Source organism: Geotrypetes seraphini, chromosome 1 (genome assembly GCF_902459505.1).
Source record: "Geotrypetes seraphini chromosome 1, aGeoSer1.1, whole genome shotgun sequence".
In the NCBI taxonomy this organism is placed as follows: Eukaryota; Metazoa; Chordata; class Amphibia; order Gymnophiona; family Dermophiidae; genus Geotrypetes; species Geotrypetes seraphini.
The window spans coordinates 407580381-407599457 of record NC_047084.1 but is presented as its reverse complement, the minus strand read 5'-3'; the positions used below and the strand labels follow the sequence as shown (position 1 = coordinate 407599457).

The 19077-nt window shown below is 43.5% G+C and overlaps 1 protein-coding gene across 5 annotated transcripts in view; it reads left to right on the top strand.

Moving 5' to 3' along the window:
- UBE2U (ubiquitin conjugating enzyme E2 U) overlaps window positions 1-19077 on the top strand; it is a 355232-nt gene that overhangs the window by 80368 nt on the left and 255787 nt on the right. For all 5 annotated transcript variants that reach the window (XM_033918277.1, XM_033918287.1, XM_033918269.1 and 2 more), the window contains one exon: window positions 9805-9897. In XM_033918277.1, coding sequence (XP_033774168.1) covers window positions 9805-9897 — 93 coding nt within the window. The remainder of the gene's footprint in view (window positions 1-9804; window positions 9898-19077) is intronic.

Below are 19077 nucleotides of genomic sequence, written 5' to 3'. Positions count from 1 at the left end.
GGCAGAAAGGCTGCGAAGTAAAATAACATTATTCGCCGATGACGCCAAACTAAGCAATGTAGTGGGCAAAAGCACAACAGACATAAATTCAATGTCCGACAACATGATGCACGACCTACTCCTACTGGAGCGCTGGTCTAGGTCCTGACAACTCAGCTTCAATGCCAAAAAATGCAAAGTCATGCACCTGGGCAGCCAAAATCCATGCAAGACTTACACCCTTAATGGCGAGATCCTAACAAGAACTGAAGCAGAACGAGACTTAGGGGTGATCGTCAGTGAGAACATGAAGACTGCCAATCAAGTGGAGCAAGCTTCATCCAAGGCAAGGCAAATCATAGGTTGCATATGCAGGAGTTTCGTCAGCCGTAAGCCTGAAGTCATTATGCCATTGTATAGATCCATGGTGAGGCCCCACCTGGAATACTGTGTGCAATTCTGGAGGCCGCATTACCGTAAGGATGTGCTGAGACTGGAGTCGGTCCAGAGAATGGCCACCCGGATGGTCTCGGGACTCAAGGATCTCCCGTACAAGGAACGGCTGGATAAGTTGCAGCTGTACTCACTCGAGGAACGCAGAGAGAGGGGTGACATGATCGAGACATTCAAGTATCTCATGGGCCGCATCAAGGTGGAAGAAGATATCTTCTTTTTCAAGGGTTCCACGGCAACAAGGGGGCATCCGTGGAAAATCAGGGGCGGGAAACTACACGGGGACACCAGGAAATTCTTTTTCACTGAAAGGGTGGTTGATCGCTGGAATAGTCTTCCACTTCAGGTTATTGAGGCCAGCAGCGTGCCTGATTTTAAGGCCAAATGGGATAGACACGTGGGATCTATTCACAGAGAAAGGTAGGGGAGGGTCATTGGGGTGGGCAGACTAGATGGGCCATGGCCCTTATCTGCCATCTATTTCTATGTTTCTATGTTTCTAAATGTATCACGATTTATCCAAACGTTGAACTATGGAGAGACAGTAGTTAAATCTAAACTATGACTCTTGAAATTATTGCATGATGTTATATTATATATCACACTAGTCGTTAAGCCCGTTACATTAACGGGTGCTAGAATTTATGTCTGTCTGTATTTTTCTTTCTGTCTCTTTCCTCCCTCCATTTCCCTGTGTAGCGCTGTCTCTGCTTTCTTCCTCAGTCTGCACTCTCAAGCTGTAACATTACTGCTTAGCTTTTTCTCCCTGCAAGCATCTCTGCTCTAGCCCCCTGTCCTTCTGTGACTGTCTGTGTGTCTCTCTCTACTTGTGCACTGTTTGTTTGTTTTTTTCAATCTCTCTTTAGCTCCTGATCCCCTCTCACTGACCCTTGCCGACTGCATGTAATTCCGGTTAGGTTTCCATGGCAACCCTGCTCGCGGGTCTGTTCGGTAGGGTGGGGAAGAGTCCTGGCTCCTTTTTTGGTTTGGGCGCGTGCAGAGGGGCTCAACAGCGCACAACCACCTTTCCTTCCCTCCCTCCATCAGGTGCAGTGCAGCTCCACCAATGTTAAAAGCAGCCGCATCGAAATCAGAGGCCTGCCACTGCCGTAGCACGTTCCCCTCTGCCTTGGTCCCACCCCTTCTCTGACATATGGGACCGCGGCAGAGGGAACGTGTTACGGTGGCGGCAGGACTCCAATTTCAAAGCAGCTGCTTTTAACATAGGCGTAGCTGAACTGTACCTGATGGAGGAAGGGAAGGAACGGTGGGGCAAATTTCGTCAACGGCAGTCCTTGTGCGGTTCGAGAGAGGGGGGGGTGGAGTCGGCGACTTGCAGCTTCGCGTGCCTCCCACCCCCCCTTCCCTTCGGCTCCGCCGCCGATAGTCTCCACCTGCATTGCCCCTGGCGCAGCACTCACCGGCCCGTCGGGCAGGGAACGGAGGAACAGGTTCAGGGCTGCCAGGGGGGGAGGAGTGAGTCCGGCTGAGACTGGCAGGAAGAGGAAGGCGGAGCAGGTGAGCCGGCACCGAAAAAAACTTTAAAGAGCCAGCCAGACCGTGAGTGCGAGCTGTTGTAAGTTTGCATGTGCACTCTTGCCGGCCACGGACATACGGATCACGGAAGCACGCGGATTAGAGTGCGCATGCGCCGCCTACGGTTTTATTATATAGATTCTCTATTTAAACCTAAAGGTGCTACACAATTCAAATAGAAAATCCACCGACGTTCTTTCTTTAATAGGATCATATTGATATCACCGCCTCTAGGGGACGATTGGACCACTTCTACCACTGCAAATGTTAAATCTGAGAATGTGTGTGATGCTGCGAGACAGTGTGTTACCATGGGAGCATCAACGTTTTGATGATGCAAACATGATCGATCGATCAATCTTGATTTTAAACTTCTTGCTGTCTCCCCTATATATACCAACCCACAAGGACACCAAATGGCATTTATAACTTGCATGGTTGTGCATGTAGAATGGTGTTTCAATTTAATTGTTCGAATGTTTAATTGAACTGTTTGTCCTGAGAAGGAACATTTACATACACTGCACCTACCACAAGGGAAGTGGCCGTATAGAGATGTTAAACTATTCAAATTTGAGGGGATTGGAAGAAAGGAAGGTGCAAGATATTCTTTTAGGTTTTCCCCCCTTGTAAATAATAATAATAATAACTTTATTTTTCTATACCGCCATAGTCAAGCGACTTCTAGGCGGTTCACATTGAAAGAAGGCTGGACAGTCAGCGAATATCAGGAAGCAAAATAGCAAAGTTATATACTAATTGGAGTTCCATGGGTAAAGAATACATGAAAATTGGAATTACCTGAGATTGAATTAGTGTTTACAACGGGGAATATCATAGTGAGAGAGGGTCATCTGTTTAGTCAATGAATTTGTCGAATAGGGCGGTTTTAATTGATTTTCGGAATGCGTTGTAAGTCAGTTTGGGTTCATTTATGTAGTTTCTCAGCCAGACTTGCTGTCTATTCGCTTGGAACATGAAGGTTCTATCCAGGACGGATTTGTATCTGCAGCCTGTGATCTTTCGGTATGTTGGAACATCTTATGTAATTGTACCACATACCAATACTTTTAAATGCACTGTTGTACTTGATGAACATTGGATGAATAAGGTAGAACGCACATAATGCGTTCTGATGGCTCTTTCAATTGAGGGTACAGTAAATAAGTGTGTTCTGCCCACCATGCGCGTTTGTAAGCTTTTTTGACAATGGAGACTGGATATCCTCGTCTAAGAAACCTTTCTTTCATGCCAACAGCTTGAACTTCAAATTCTTCTAAAAATGAGCAGATTCTACATACATGTAGGAATTGACCCATGGGAATGTTACATCATAGATGTGGAGGGTGAGTCATTCTAGACAAGTGGGTTATCTACCAATGGCTGCAAGCCATCTGCAGAAGGAATCCACTCCAGATATTTTCACTGACTCTCCTCTACTTCATTGGGAGCTCTACTGCCACTTGTACTTTTTCCCTTCTACACGTGAGCCTGAAGGAGTGTTTCTTTTCTGCTCTCCCCTTTTTCTTATTTTTTTCAGTGGGTTTTTTTTTTACCCTTTTTGGGGTTTCCTTTGTGCTCAAAGCATTTTCTTCAGGTCTGCCTGCGTAGAGAAGAGGCAGACTCCAGTCTGCAGCTGACAGACTGATGGGATTTTGTCAGCCAGCCTGCATTTGCTTCTTTGGAGCTCAGGGCTGTCCCACTTTTTCCTCACCTACTGTTTAGCAGGGGGTCAAATGCAGGCTATTAGGCATCTTAGGAGGCTCAGCGGTCTCTCATAGGGTGCTGGCTCTGTTTTTCACCTCCACCCTGCCCTTCTGTTAGTCCCTTCTGGATTCCATATGCTGGGTGTTCAATCCCAACCCAGAAATCCATTTTTTTTTCTGAACACATGCTCCACCCACTTAGCCTGAGAGTTAGTAAATAATCCCAGTTACAATTTCTGCAAGCAGTTTGTACAGAAGTCTTTTGTAGTTGTTCTGCTTCTGTTTATTATTTTTTTCACTTAAAGCTAGTTTTTGGGTAGCTTCAGTACCTTGAAGACCTCTCCCCGGTGGTCCCCTGTTGAAGAAAATGACACAGTCCTGCGGTGCCAGACTGCAGCTTCACAGAGAAACTCTGGTGGATCTGTGGAGCCAGCCTGCTATGTGCTACCTTCTTTCAGTACCCGGTGTCCCTTCCCATGGAGTCTGCTGGCCTGGTGACTCTATCACAGGTTTCTAATGCAGGCTGTGTGCGTCTGGATGGAAATTCACCTTAGTTTCTAGGTGCAGGCTGCCTTTCCCGCCCCTGACCGCATGGCAGAGGTTATAGTAGGTTTCTGGCCGGCTGGCAGTCCGAAGGTCTTCAATTTTATGCATTTGGAGCTGTTTCTGAGGCAGAAAGTCCTTTATCCCAGGACAAGCAGGCAGCATATTCTCGCGTATGGGTGACGTCACCGACGGAGCCTTGGTACGGACCACTTTAAAAGTGCATCGCCACTTTAAGTCTTCAGAAATTTTGTGATAGCCCGCACTGCGCATGCGCGAGTGCCTTCCCACCCGACATAGGTGCGAGGTCCCTCAATTTCTTAGCTTCCCGTGGAGCTACAAAGACGCGTCTTTCAATGGCTGTTGAAACTTTTCTTTTCGCTGCCTTCCTGTTCTCGCAACTTTTTGACTTCTTAGTCGTATATTTTTTGGTTTCAGTTTTTTTCTAACAAATTGCTTTAAAAAAAAAAAAAAGTTAAAATTTTCATTTTTTCCCTCTTACAGGTTCGGCCCGGCGGGGCCTGTCCGACCACCTTGGCTTCTGATTTCAACCTAGCCAGGATCATTTTTCTGTCGATGTCCCGTCTGCTGACAGGTTTTAAAAAGTGCGTCGCTGTGCTTGGCCCATTTCAGTAACTGACCCTCCAGTGCTTGGGGCCTGAGTACCGTCCGGAAACTTTCTTACACTGTTCTTCCCTTCAAAAGAGAACCTTGAAGAATCACTTGATCCAGCAGAACCTACTCTTCGGTGTCGCAATGGAGGGAGACTTGACATCGCTACCAATGTTGATGGTGGCGTCCAAGGTGACACCGCATCATTTGACACCAACAGAAACATCTTCGGTGTCGCAGCCTTCTGTGGGTAAGCCAGCTAAGAAGCTTTTCCCCACCCTTTCTGGCCTCAGATCAAACTAGCAGTGAGCCAAGTCCTGCTGACCTTGAAAAAGCTCAGAAAGCGCTCCGCTCCCATATCAGTGAGTGCCTCATCATCGGCCTCCTCATTCGCAGAGTGTAGAGCCGCACCAAAGGTACCAGCGTCAGAGAAATAGCGGGACCGCCGGAAGAGGAAGCAGCGCAGACGCAGGGCTCACAGAAGGGCCGGGACCGCCGGAAGAGGAAGAATTTCAGAGCAGGGCTCACAGAAGGGCCGGGACCGCCGGAAGAGGAAGCATTTCAGAGCAGGGCTCACAGAAGGGCCGGGACCGCCGGCAGAGGTAGCAGCAGGAGAACGGTAGGAGCTTCTCCATGATGGGGGGGGGGGGGGGAGTGGGGAGGCTGTGGGGGTGCGAGCGGTCCTTCGGGGTGAATCGGACATCGGGGGGGGGAGTGCGAGCGGTCCTGCGGGGTGAATCGGACGTCGGGGGGGGGGGAACTATGTAAAAAAAACATTGTAAAACGTGCTCACGCGTATAACGCGCAAAGTTATGCACGGTTTGTAAAAATCGTGTATAACGCACGCGTTATATGAGTGAAAATACGGTACTTCCCGTGTCGACACCAACTTCTCCGGTGCCAGTCCAGTCTGAGCTCTCGACACAAGGAGAACAACACAGATAAAACGCCAATGGTCAGTAGTCAACCCCTGATCCAGTATCTCCACATCATGGCATAACACTAGAATAAAATATGACCATTGAACAGATACCCCCAGAATTGCTGTGAGAATATCCAGAACCCCATTCTAGTAAATACCCAGGACCGGACATTCAATGATCATATGCAACAGAGATCCAGTCATACATTTACACTTCACACATTCAGCAGAGTCCCATAGCCCAGCCCTGAGCCCCCTGCATCCTAGTGAAATAGGTGCGATGTAACAATTAAAATTGTAGTTCCTGCAATTGAGCATTACGGGCCCCCCTTACTATGTTAGAGAAACAGGTTTTCAGCACCCTGCAATTGAGCATTACGGGCTCCCCGTACTATGTTAGAAAACAGGTTTTCAGCACCCCAGGGCCTATCACCTTCTGGGACCATTTAGATGCTAAAGTTAACAGCTGAGAGTCCTCTCGCTCCTCACGCACCATTCCGTACTAGTAGGACACAGAATTTAGAGCAGAGGGAAGAGACATGAAAATCTGGTCCACTTTCAAAATGTGACTACCCTCTGGGTGGTGTTGAACTTTGTCCATGTAATAGTGTCGCAACTGTAGGTAAGCAAAAAAAGGGCATGCACGGCAAAGCCCAAGGTGTTTCATAGGGTGTCATACGAGGGAAAAGTAAATGGAGGTTGACCCACAGCGGAAACATGTCCTAAACAGAGACGGGTGCCAAATCATTCCCCAATGCCCTTGGTGTCCCTCATCCCCGGTGGAAAGTCGGGATTATTGCTTATCAACTGGAACACCCAATTACCCTGCCCTGCCTCGCCCCAACTCGATGCTGCCACCAGATCAGCGCCTTCCGCAAAGGAGTGATCCATACTGAGTGTAATCCCAAGCAAGGGCACCTCCATTGCAGAAAAGCCTTAAAGGCCAAGGTCGTATAAGGGGCCATCCAAGAGTCTAACAATCCAACGGGGGCAAAGCGATACTCAGCGGTGTATAGCTCATGTATCCATCTCATGAGAGCAGCTACATTATATAAGCGAAGGTCTGGCAATGCCAATCCCCCTCTATTCCAACTTTGCGTAAGCTTCCAAAAGCCAATTTGTGCTCTCCTATTTCACCAAATAAAAAAACCAATAAAAGATCGATAAGATGTTCAGGTGCGTTGGGACATGGTGTTCGGTGAGTGGGTTCTGGTGTCGGCTCTTCAGGTGTCCCATCCTTGATGGGTACCGGTCTATAGGGCGATACAGAAGGAGAAATTAGGTTATTACCTGCTAATTTTCTTTCTGTTAGCCTCTCTAGACCGGAAAAGTTCCCCACCCTATCTGTCTTCTTGCAGTAATTGCGTTTTTTGTTGGCGTGAAGATTTTGCTTTTCTGCGGGTTCTACTATTTTTCTAGGGCCGGGGAGATACAAGAACAGCGGCTGTGGCTCAGCATGCATACCTGGTGAGCTATGGGGACTTTTTCACTTCTGGGTTTTAGTTCTATGCATTTTCCAACAGTGTTACTATATGTTTTTGTTTTATACTCAAGTTCGGAGTGTTATTACTGTTACCTGTTAGTTTTCTCTTAGTTCTGCTTGGCTATTTGACAGACTGAGTTGGGAGGGAGAGCCTCAGCTAATATACTACAACCAAGGTTTTGGTCTCAGTTTCCACTTGCTGGCCATAGTGAGATATTACAAATCAGTAAAAAACTGTACAGGTCTAGAGAGGCTAACGGAAAGAAAATTGTTGTTGTTGGGTTGCTATTGCTGCAGGATCATGGATAGTAAATCCAATTATAGTGCTTTATTCTGGGGCTTCGGGGTGTGAGTTGATTAGTGCAGTCTGCCATACTGTTGGGATGATTCATCACAACCATTTCATTGCAGCCACACTGAAACATCCCGCGATGAAATGGCTGTGATGAATCATCCTATTCCATTTTCTCTCTAGGTCAGAGACACACAGAGGGATTGGAGCCATTTTCTTTATGGTTTCTCCACTTGTTTATCTTTCTACCTCAAAAATTTAGATCACTAGAAGGGTATAGTTAATATGATTTTAAAGCTATCTTTAGGACTTCCCAACACTTGTTCCATCGATCAGTACACACCATAAAATATACCGTATTTTTCGCTCCATAAGATGTACCCTAGATTTAGAGGAGGAAAACAAGAAAAAAAACCATTCTGAACCAAATTCTCCCTTCCAGGCTCTGCACCCAACCCCACACTCCTCGCCAGGCTCTGCACCCTGTCCCCCCTCTCTGCCAGACTGTGTACCCTGGCTTGTCCCCCCTCTGGTGGTCTAGTGGTAGGCCAGGACAGGGCACAGGGCGGGCAGGGACAGGGCAGGCAGGTAGGCAGGCCTAGTAGCAGACAGGCAGACTTGTGGCCTAATGGCAGATAGGCAGGTGTGGTGGCAGGCAGGCCTAGCGGAAGGCAGGCAGGCAGGGCCCCCCACCCCGAGGCAAGTAAGCAGGCAGGCAGGGCCCCCCGTGCCTTCCCTCAAACTCCCCCCATTACTTTAGCTCCTCCTGCAGTCCTGCCCTTCCCTCTGGCTCACTCCCGAAGCTGCAGCAGCTTCACAGTGGCTGTCCAGTCACATAACACTGTCCCAAACAGCAGCAGTTATCTGCGATGACCCACCACAGCTTCCAGCACACGCACCCATTGGCTTGCAACTATTCCGTCCCACCACAACCTTCGCCACTATTGGTTGTGGAATTCTGACTGACAATTCCATTATAGGCCTGCCTCCCCCTTCCTGTTCTTTCCGCTGGTCAGCAATGTAGCGCTTGCCCATTGATCCTCCTGTGACTTGATCCCGCCTCTGAAGACACGAACCTGTCAGGCATTCTATCAGGCAACTTGTATGAGTTGCTGCCGTCTTTCCTCTGGGGGAGCACCGATGCTGGGGGTTCCATTCACGCAGTGATGTGGGACAAGGCAGGCGCACAAAAAGCTCGCGAGTCTGCCTTTTGCGCCACTGTGAGGACTGCCGGAGGAGCTAATAAGGTAATGGGGGGGGGGGGGAGGGTTGTGGTTGGTGGTGGAAAAAGTGCGTCTTATGGAGTGAAAAATACAGTAAAACTGAAAACAAATATGCAGAATTTGACTTCTATTTTAAAATATGCTGAACATTTTTTGTGCTAGCTGGACAGTTCCCTATAATGTTAGAAATGTTATCAAGAATATCGCATTTGCTGATATGCAGCAGGGTCATGTGATATTTGATAGCATGAGTGTTTCTAGAGAACTGCAGCAATAACAATGAGCAATTTTCAAGAAAGTTTAAAAGTAACAATGTTAAGATTTTTCATTTATTGGGAATATGTCCTAATCACTTGATTGCACTGGTAGAGCCATATTGGCTATTAGTTAGTAGTTGAATTAATTTTAAAATCTTGATATTGACACAAGATATTTTCTACCAATGTTCTTCTTTCTCGCTTTCTCAGTTGACTACTAAGATCCCTTCCTGCAAATTTTTTGGTCGCTCTCATTACCTTCTAGGTGACAAGTGAAGACATCTTGTCAAGAAGCCTTCTGTTTTTTTAGCTCCTCCTATTAGGAATACACTGCCAGCAGATCTGTATGCTGAGAGTTTCCATTCAAAACATAAAGTGGATGTAATGCCTGATTATTTTGGTTCTCCTTTCATAATTTTTTTAATTAAACTTTATGACAATGTTAGATAAACATAAAAGAAAGATGGCTGTTATAATCAAAGAAAAAACTTATAAATATTATTGTATCCAAGTCCACTTCGGCAGTGAATATATCATTAATTTAATGAATCATGCACATAATCAGTGTATAACTTTTAGCACATACTTTATAGAATTTCCCTGACACTACCTCTGCTACATTTGAGTCTGAATAAAAAACAGAGACAATCTCTGATCAGTGAAGTTCAGACTGTCTCCATACAAATAATGAGTGATTTTGCAATGCTTTGTGATTTCAAAACCCCTCAACTTTACAGTCCTTTCATTAGTACTTCGTATAGTGTTTTGAATAATGCAGTGTTTGTTTTTATATAACAGGAGCAATTTTTCAGCTTTCATTAAAGTACACGGATAAATACAACAATGTCCCTCCATGTGTTACTTTCAACACTATTCCATTTCATCCAAATGGTAAGTACTGAGTGGTATCCTTCTTAACTCCTTACTCTGCTTTAACTTAGAAACTAGATGAAATTTTTGGTAGCAGTATGGTGCACAACTTGATATGTAAAAGGTATATGCATAAAATCATGCAACTTTTCACTTCTAGTAAATGTATAAATACACTCCAAAATGGCAGGCCTTCTCCTTCCCAGTGTATTCCGGTATGCATCGGGGAGTGGCTTAAGGCCCCAATTGACTCAGATGCCTAAAGCCCCCTTGAATGGCCTTAGGCACCTGGGCCAATCGGAGTCAGGCCTTGGATGCACTGGGAGTGGCCAAAGACTCTGATTGGCCCATTTATAGAATTAGCCCCTAAGTGTCCAGTTTTTGTGATAAATGCAGAGGACGTGCCCTATGAGGGGCCTTCGGTATCTGTCCAATCAGAGTCATAGGCCTCTCCTAGTGGATCCCAGGATGCACTTGGAAGGGAGACCTAAGACTCCAATTGGCCCAGGTACCTAAGGTCCCTCCTAATGGAGGGACCTTTGGCTCAGATGCCTATCAGGGCATTATGCCCCTCCCTGGTGTTTCCCAGAATGCACCTGAAAGGGGAAGGCCCACATTTTTTGGAGTATATTTATACATTTACCAAGAAGTGAAAAGTTGCACGATTTTATAGATATACCTCCAGTCGGAGGTGATTGGTTGGCTGGCTCTCTGCTTCCCATCCATCCTGCCGCTCTAGTCCCATGCCGCTGGTGGAAGTGGTTGTGGTCTCACGAGAGGAGCGCCGGTGCTGAGAAAAGCAGTGGGGGGTAAGTGACAGCGGGCTCAGGCTTGGTTCGGTTCTCCTCCAATCCTCCAATGGCGACGTGGGCTCCCCTGTCCCTCATGCTGCCTTGTGCGGGAAGAGGGCAGGGCTGGGGATGGGAAAGGGTGGGCTCAGGTGGAGCCACACTCAGAGGCGATGAAGGCTCCGGGGAGTAGCTGAACCTCAATTCTTTATTCATTAGCAGGGACCAGGGCGCCCTCAGCCAAACTTTGCATTAGGGAGTTGGTGGACTGGAGAGGAAGAGATGGGGAGAAGATGGATGGGAGAGATGAGCTTGGTGGAGGGGGTGGAGATGAACTTTGGGGAGATCATGGAGGAGGGAGATAAACTTGGGAGAGATCATGGAGAGGGGAGATGGGGAAGATGGAAGAAATAATGGATCTAAAAACAGGAGAGGGAGAGAGATGGTGGACAATGGGATTTAGGGAGGGAAGGAACAGAAAGAGAGTGCAGTTGGACACAAGGGATGGTGGGGGAATAGAGATATTGGATAGGAGGGCAGTTGGGAAGAGAAAGGGAGAGTTGCTAGACCCTGGGGTGGTGGAGAAGGAGAGAGAGATGTTGGATGAAAGGGGAGATGGTGGATCTGGGGATGGTGGGGTTCATCGCTGCAGCTGCAGGGATGGATACGAAAAAAGAAAGATGCCAGACCTCTGGGGAAGGGAAGGGAAAGGGAAGGAGAGGACAGAGATGGAAGATAGATGGTTAGCATGGAGAAAGAAGAAAACGACAAATGGGCAAGAGACCCTGGCAAGCGAGTTATTATAAGACGTTTGCCGCAGAGCCTGAGACCAACATGATTTGAATAATGACTAGACAACAAAAGGTAGAAAAGATAATTTTATTTTCTATTTTGTGATTACAATGTGTCAGATTTGAAATGTGTATCCTGCCAGAGCTGGTATTAGACCGCGAACGTGAGCTAGGATTTAACAGAGAGAGGAAAAGTATTTTTTATTTGTTTATTTTGTTTACACCACAGTGCCAGTGTGGGTAGGAGAGGGCAAAGGGGGTGAAGAGGCTATAAAATAAACCCTCAAAAAATTATTGAAAATTTGAAAACTGAGCAACTACAAACACTAAAGATAAGTAAACCTCTGTTAGTTTTTTCAAACTGTGAAGTGGTCTGTATTCAGAGCTCCAGTGTGGAATATATTAATCACAAGCTACAATTAAGAAAAAAAGATAAAATAGGTTAAAAATAGTAAAAGAGTTATAAGTTAAAGACTAATAGTAAAAATGCACTAAGCAGGTTTTTGGCCAGTGATTATAGTATGGAGTATACATTCAGATTACATCTACGCTGACAGTGAATGTCGATGAGAGTATAAGCATAGTACTCCTTAACTCTGAGGCCTTTTCCTGCACAAACAGTGTGCTTAAAAAAATGCTTATAAAAAGCTCAACACATGACTAATCAACTGGTTTAAGACGAGTATAAGAATGAGTGACAGAATATAGATAATTTCATATGAGTGGAGTATTGATTCTTATTGTATAATGACTATAAAATAAACCCACCAGGATATTAAAAATAAACACCCAATTGGGCAGGAAAATCGAATCGATTCAATAGGCTGAATCGAATTGAATTGAAATTTTTTTCCTGAATTGAGCAGCACTAGTTCGAAGTCTGGTCTGATCATTTGAAGCAATTTCTGAGGCAGAAAAAATCATTTTCCTCCATTTAGCTACTGTGAAAGTGCTGACAGGCTGGCACTGCTTAGATTGAGAGTAAAACCTCCATTATTTCCTATGGGAACTTCGGGGCTTGTTAAACATTTTTTAAATCATTTTTCACAGTTTCTGAGGGTAGGGTTCAGGTCCCCCACCTCCCCAGATCCCAAATCGTTATTTTTTTATTTTCAGATTTTGTTTGTTTATGCTGGTTTTGGTGCGAATTTGCTGGCGGCAACCATCTTGGATTTTAGAACATAAGAATAGCCTTACTGGGTCAACCAATGGTCCATCAAGCCCAGTAGCCCGTTCTCACGGTGGTCAATCCAGGTCACCAGTACTTGGCCAAAACCTAAAGAGTAGCAACATTCCACGCTACTGATCCAGGGCAATAGCTTAAACCAGCTGAGAAGATTTTAAGATTTGCTATCATAGCAAATTTCACAAAATATGTGCAAATCATTCCATTTGTTTCCAAGTTTCCAAGTTTATTAGTTTTTAATATACCGACCATCAAACAAATGTCTGGCCGGTTAACAATAAAATTTAAAAAATAGGAGAAACAAAAATATACAATGATAGACATTTAAATAAAAGAAGTGAACATAGATGACAATAACTGGACAAACTTGAAGGTGAAGGTGAGGGTGGGGGGGAAGGGAGGGAAAAGTTACATAATTGAGAAGAGAGGGAGATAGTGGGTTTGGGATAGTACATAATGGATAGGGTCGCTTTGTTGAGCCAAATGGCTTCCAGTTTATTACACAATACGGTTTAAATATGCGTGTATAGTGTTCAAACTTTTATATGGCATATTTCTATCTTTTTTGTATACTGAAAAAATTATTCACAAAGCTTTGCAGTAAAATACTTCCACTGACTTCTAAACAAATCTCACAGAGCCATCAGAAGTGGCACCCCAGATATACACGATATCAAATTATGGGGCTTTTTGCCGCTGGTGCTTCCTCATCGGCTCGTACACCACTAAGTAGCTGTATTATTTTTATTGGCTTATACTATATAGGAATCCAGCTTTTAAGCTTGAATAAATAATTTAATCGAGACTTATCTTTAAAGTCCTGGTTCAAAATTTAGCTGATACCAGGAACATCCTGGCGTTGGCATTAAGGTCTAGTGCACACAGCAATTTAGCACGTGCTATTTCACGCGTTTAAGCCCTAACGCGGTTTTGTAAAAGGAGCCCTTAGATTTGTATACCGGGTCATCACCTTAAAAGAGTTCGACTTGGTTAACAAAAGATGTGAAATTAAGAAAAAATAAATAAAACTCAGATTAAAACATACACCAAGCTAAAAGAAGAATATTGATGAAGAGGGACTGTTTTGATAACCTAAATTGGAGGTCCAAATATTGTTGGAATAGTAATGTTTTCATAGATTTGTGAAATAGTTGAAAAGATTGTATTGTTCTAATAGAGAAAGGAATACCATTCCAAATTTCAGTTAATCTGAATGAAAAAGTCTGATTCTATTTTCCAATAGATTTAACACCCTTAAAAGATGGAAAAGAATCCCAGAACTTATAGATAATGCACCAGATTGGTTATATTTGGAATGGCGCCTTATGTTTCCCCTAAATTTAGTTCATTTACCAAGTATTAATATACCTAAAAGATACAGAGAAAATAAAATAATAATGGATACTTGGAAAACATTGAGATTTATTGATAAATTAACACCCATCCCAATATATAAATCAACTAATCAATCCATATGGATAAACTCCAAGATCAAAGTAGGCGGAGCCCAAATCCTTTGGAAGAACTGGATTATTGCAGGAATTAGATCTCTAGATGATATCATTTCAGAAGGTAAACTGCTGGATTTTTCACAATTGCAACATAGATTTGGTCTTAATAAAACACAAAGTTTTAAATGGTTGCAATTGAAGCAGGCCATTCAGGTTGGGTTCCCTGAATGGAAATCATTAAACAATCAATATAGTTTAAAGTTCTTATGCTTTAAAGCAGACTTCCTGGGACATCAAGCCGCATTGTGGTATAAATTAATATCTGGATATTTGAATAAAAAACCAAAAAATGGTCTAAGAGACATTTGGAGCATTGAGATTGGACATCAAATTAATGCATCTCAATGGCCACTGATTTGGTCTTGGAGAATGGGATGTACAGTGTCAGCATCTATGAGACAAACATGGTTCTTTTTATTACATAGAGCTTTTTGGACCCCTACTCGTTTACAAAAACTAGACAGTTCTAAGTCTAATAGATGCTGGCACTGTAATCTAGAACCAGGGACATTAGATCATTTATTATATTACTGTCCTTATATTAAAATATTTTGGAATTCAATTTGGCCACAAATTAATAAATTAATGGAAAATCATATTGCAATATCATATGATACAATTTTATTTGGAACAATGATGAGAAAAAAAAGTCAAATTTCACCAGAAAATAATAAACTTTTATTAATTATGACAGGGGTTGCCATTCAACATATAACTAACAATTGGAAAAATTACAACAACCTAAACTACACATTTTGGTGGAATACAATAGAAACATAGAAACATAGAAATAGACGGCAGATAAGGGCCACAGCCCATCTAGTCTGCCCACCCTAATGACCCTCCCCTTGTTTTTAAAATGGAAAGAACAATATCAATACAAAAGGGGACATATAATAAATTTATAAAAATATGGGGGCCATTGACAAAATACTGTAATGATTAAATAATAGAATACTTTTTCTTCCTTTCTTCTTTTAGAGATTTTCTTATGACACACATATAGGGAGGGTAAGGAAAACAATTTATATATAATATATTATAATATATGATACAAAATGTAACAAATGATTAAGGGATAATAGAAGGGTGGGGGGAGGGAAAATGAATAAAATTTATCCAGAATATATTGTATTAGATATAAATATGTTATTGAACAATTATCAATTGTATTCTAATATGTTATATACTTTTATAAAATTTGAAAATATTATATTAAAGTGGTGAAGGGGTGGGGGGAGGGTGAAGGGGAAAATCAAATTCAGACATACATTGTGATAGATATAAAAGTGATACCATGCATATATCAAATGTATTTTATTATTCTGTACACTTTTTATGAAATTTGAAAATAAAAATATAATGGAAAAAAAAAAAAAAAGATGGAAAAGAAAGTTTATACCTATGTATGTTTCTTGAGTCAGTCAATTAATATTCAGAGATAATGGAACCAAAGATAGAAATATGCCATATAAAAGTTTGAACACTATACACGCATATTTAAACCGTATTGTGTAATAAACTGGAAGTCAATGAAGTTGTCTCAGTAGTGGAGAAACGTGATCAAACTTTCTCTTCCCAAAGATCAATTTAGCGGCAGTATTTTGTTTAAGTTGAAGCCGCTGCAAACTGTTCTTGCTCAGGCTTAAATAAACCGAATTATAATAGTCTAATTGCGCTAGTAAAATTGACTGTACTAGTATTGAGAAATGTTGCAGATGAAATAAAGCTCTAACTCTTCTCAACATATGTAGGCTAAAAAAACATTTCTTCACTAGATGATGTAACTGATCCTGAAATGAAAGTGAGGAGTCCAAAATAATTCTTAAAATCTTAGAAGGGAATTCAACTGACAAAAATATACCTGACTTCAAAATAACAGAACAAGGAAGATGATTTGATTTCAGACCTATCCATAGTAATTTTGTTTTAGCTGCATTGACCATGCTTGAAATTTGGAAACACGTTGATCAATATTTGCTGTTAAATTATTTAAACTCGAATCAAGTTTCAAGTTTATTTAAAATATATGATTTGATCTCAAAATCCAAATCCAATGCGATTTACATTTAGTTAAAAATTAGGTTAAAGCATTGCCAGTTGACTGCTCAACAGTTACAACGGGTCCTGAAGAACATTCAGAAGGTGTCACCCAATATTACTCACTGGGAAATGCAATTGAAAATTGTTCTTAGACTTTACATTCCACCAGAACGTGGCCTTTATACCACATCGCTTTGGGGAAGGCGATGGCTTCCGCAACCGAGGGCGTTATTTGGATTTTATAATATAGCCTCGCCCAAACCCAGGGAATGTCAGCATTTATCTCCAGAGCCCTTTTGATGGGAAAAAAAGTCATCCTCACCAACTGGCTCTCCCGTGATCCCCCGTCATATGCACAATGGAGATCCCTAATGATAGTGCACGCAACACTGGAGAGACGCATGATGGGAGACTTGACTCTTGGCCTGGGTTGCAAATTTTGTCAGGTGTAGAAGCACTTCTGGCAGGACCTCACACCGCGTGCTCGCGGTAGACTTTTGAATCTTTAAGATTTTATTCCCACTCTCAGCTGTTGGACTGGCCATGGATTCTTGGGGAGGGGAGGGGAGGGGAGGGGGAGATGGGAGGGGAACTGATTATATTGTTGAAAATGTTATTTCCTGAATGGTTCTACTGTTTGTATTTGCTTCTTACTGCTGGAATAATAAAAATCATTTAAACATTAAAAAAAAAAAAAGGTTAAAATAAAAAATAAGACAATTAGGGGGTCACGTGATGCAATAAGTCGGGCAGATGTTTCTTGCCTGAGCTCCCGAGCCCCGAGTCAGAAATCGGCGCTTTTTCCGCCAGCTCCGAGTGCATAGAGCCCCTGACCGCAATACTTTTCAAGAGGGTTGGTGCATGGACAAATTCCTAGCGTCGCCAACGCTGCCGATGGCCTCCTGCGCAATGAAAAAGGATCGCGGAGGACAAGATGGCGGCCGGCTCTTCAGCAGTGGTGAGTCATCTTTCCTCGGAGGCCCTGAGGGATATTACACAGGCTATAGCGCTGGCACTACAGCCAGGCCTTGATCGCCTCTCCAAACAGCTATTGCGGCTGGAATCTACTATAACGGACCCAGTCCGCCGCACTAATGAACTGGAGACCAGGGTGTCAGGGATAGAAGACGCTCAGGGGGCCCAGACTACCGATTTACAGGCCTTGAAGGATCTTACTCGCCAGCAGGTAGAATGCCTGGAGGACCTGGAAAATAGATCTAACCTCCGATTTATAGGGTTCCCTGAAACGGTGGTGGGCCCTGCTCTGTTGGATATGCTGGAGATCTGGTTATGAGATACTTTTCCCATACGAGGAGATGTGGGCCCCCTCCGTCTTGAGTGCACCCATCATATAAGATGGGAGCGAACTGGGGACGCACGACCACGGATGATCATCGCCAAAGTGCTTAACTACCATCATAAAGTGGAAATTCTGCGTCGGTATAAACAATAACGTGATACATTAAAATTTGGGGATGCAGAGATTCGGATTTTCCAGGACTACTCTGCTGCATTAACGGAAAAGCGGAAATTATTCTACCTCTTATGTACCACTCTGACGAAGAAAAAGGTACGATTCATGTTCATTTATCCAGCTACCTTGCGATTTCACCATCATGGCCAGTGGCACTCCTTTGATTCCTTTGTGGAAGCTGTCAATTATCTCAACACCTACTTGCTGCACCCGCAGAGTCCCATGGGCTGAGGTGACTGTCGATTGCACATTTTTCTATCCTTCCTTGGTACGCTTCTATGCTGATTGTAACGGGGCAGCCTTACTTGGATTTTGCTTGAGACCCTTTCAGGACTATGGCGGGGAGAGTTGTATTTTCACAATATCTGTTGTTCTGGTTCCTGTTTGCACTTTCTATACTTTATAAGGTTTATTGTAATACTGTGTGGGTTACCTATGTATTTCTGATTCTTTACTCTGTGTCAATAATTTTGTTGACTCGGGGCTCGGGAAGGCATCCTATTGAGCCCTTACACACCAGCGGGACCACTTGGGTGAGGTTCTGTTGCTGTGTTTAGCACAGGGGGAGGGACTGGATTGAGATGGGGGGGTGGTTCTGGAAGGGTGGGGGAGTAGATAGGTGGATTTCTTTTTTTTTTTCCTTTCTTCCTGAGGAGGGGAATAATGATCGAGACAGCTCCTTGAGTGCTGTGATTGATGATGGGGGGGAAGTCATGCCACCTTTGGAATTTATTTTAACTCTGGACCTCATTATTTCTTTTTTTTCTGTCCTAGATATGGCTGGAAGCCTGGGATAGTTCTGTTACTAGAATGGTGTGGCAATGTATTGTCATTTTTATCAGATTCCCATGTCCCTAGCGACCACACTACGTCTTATGTCCTGGAATGTCTCTGGCATTACATCCCCTATTAAACGAACAAAAATTCTGACTCAGTTACAACGCCATAAGGTAGATATAGCTTGTTTACAAGAAACGCATTTGACAGATCTTGAACATGCCAAATTGATAAGATCTTGGGTGGGGGCAGTGTATGCGGCCTCCTCTCCCCAGAAAAAGGCTGGGGTAGCTATCCTAATTCACAAATCTTTGCCATGTAAGACCCGCCTTGTGGAGTCCGATCCGCAGGGCAGGTTTCTATTACTTCATATTACAGTGGGTACATATTCATTTTACTTGCTCAATGTTTACACCCCTAATGTGTATGATCATTCCTTCTTTGAACATATTATTGCTATGCTGTTGGAGCGCGTAGCTGAACCAGTGTATGTGGCGGGTGATTTTAATCAGGTACTTGATCAGACTTGTGATCAGTTCAACCCAGGAGTTCTTTTGGGGGGTCGGGTCTGCGTGGCATCCAGTATTTATGTACAACCTTGGATTTGGTTGATCCTTGGCGTTTGCTTCAT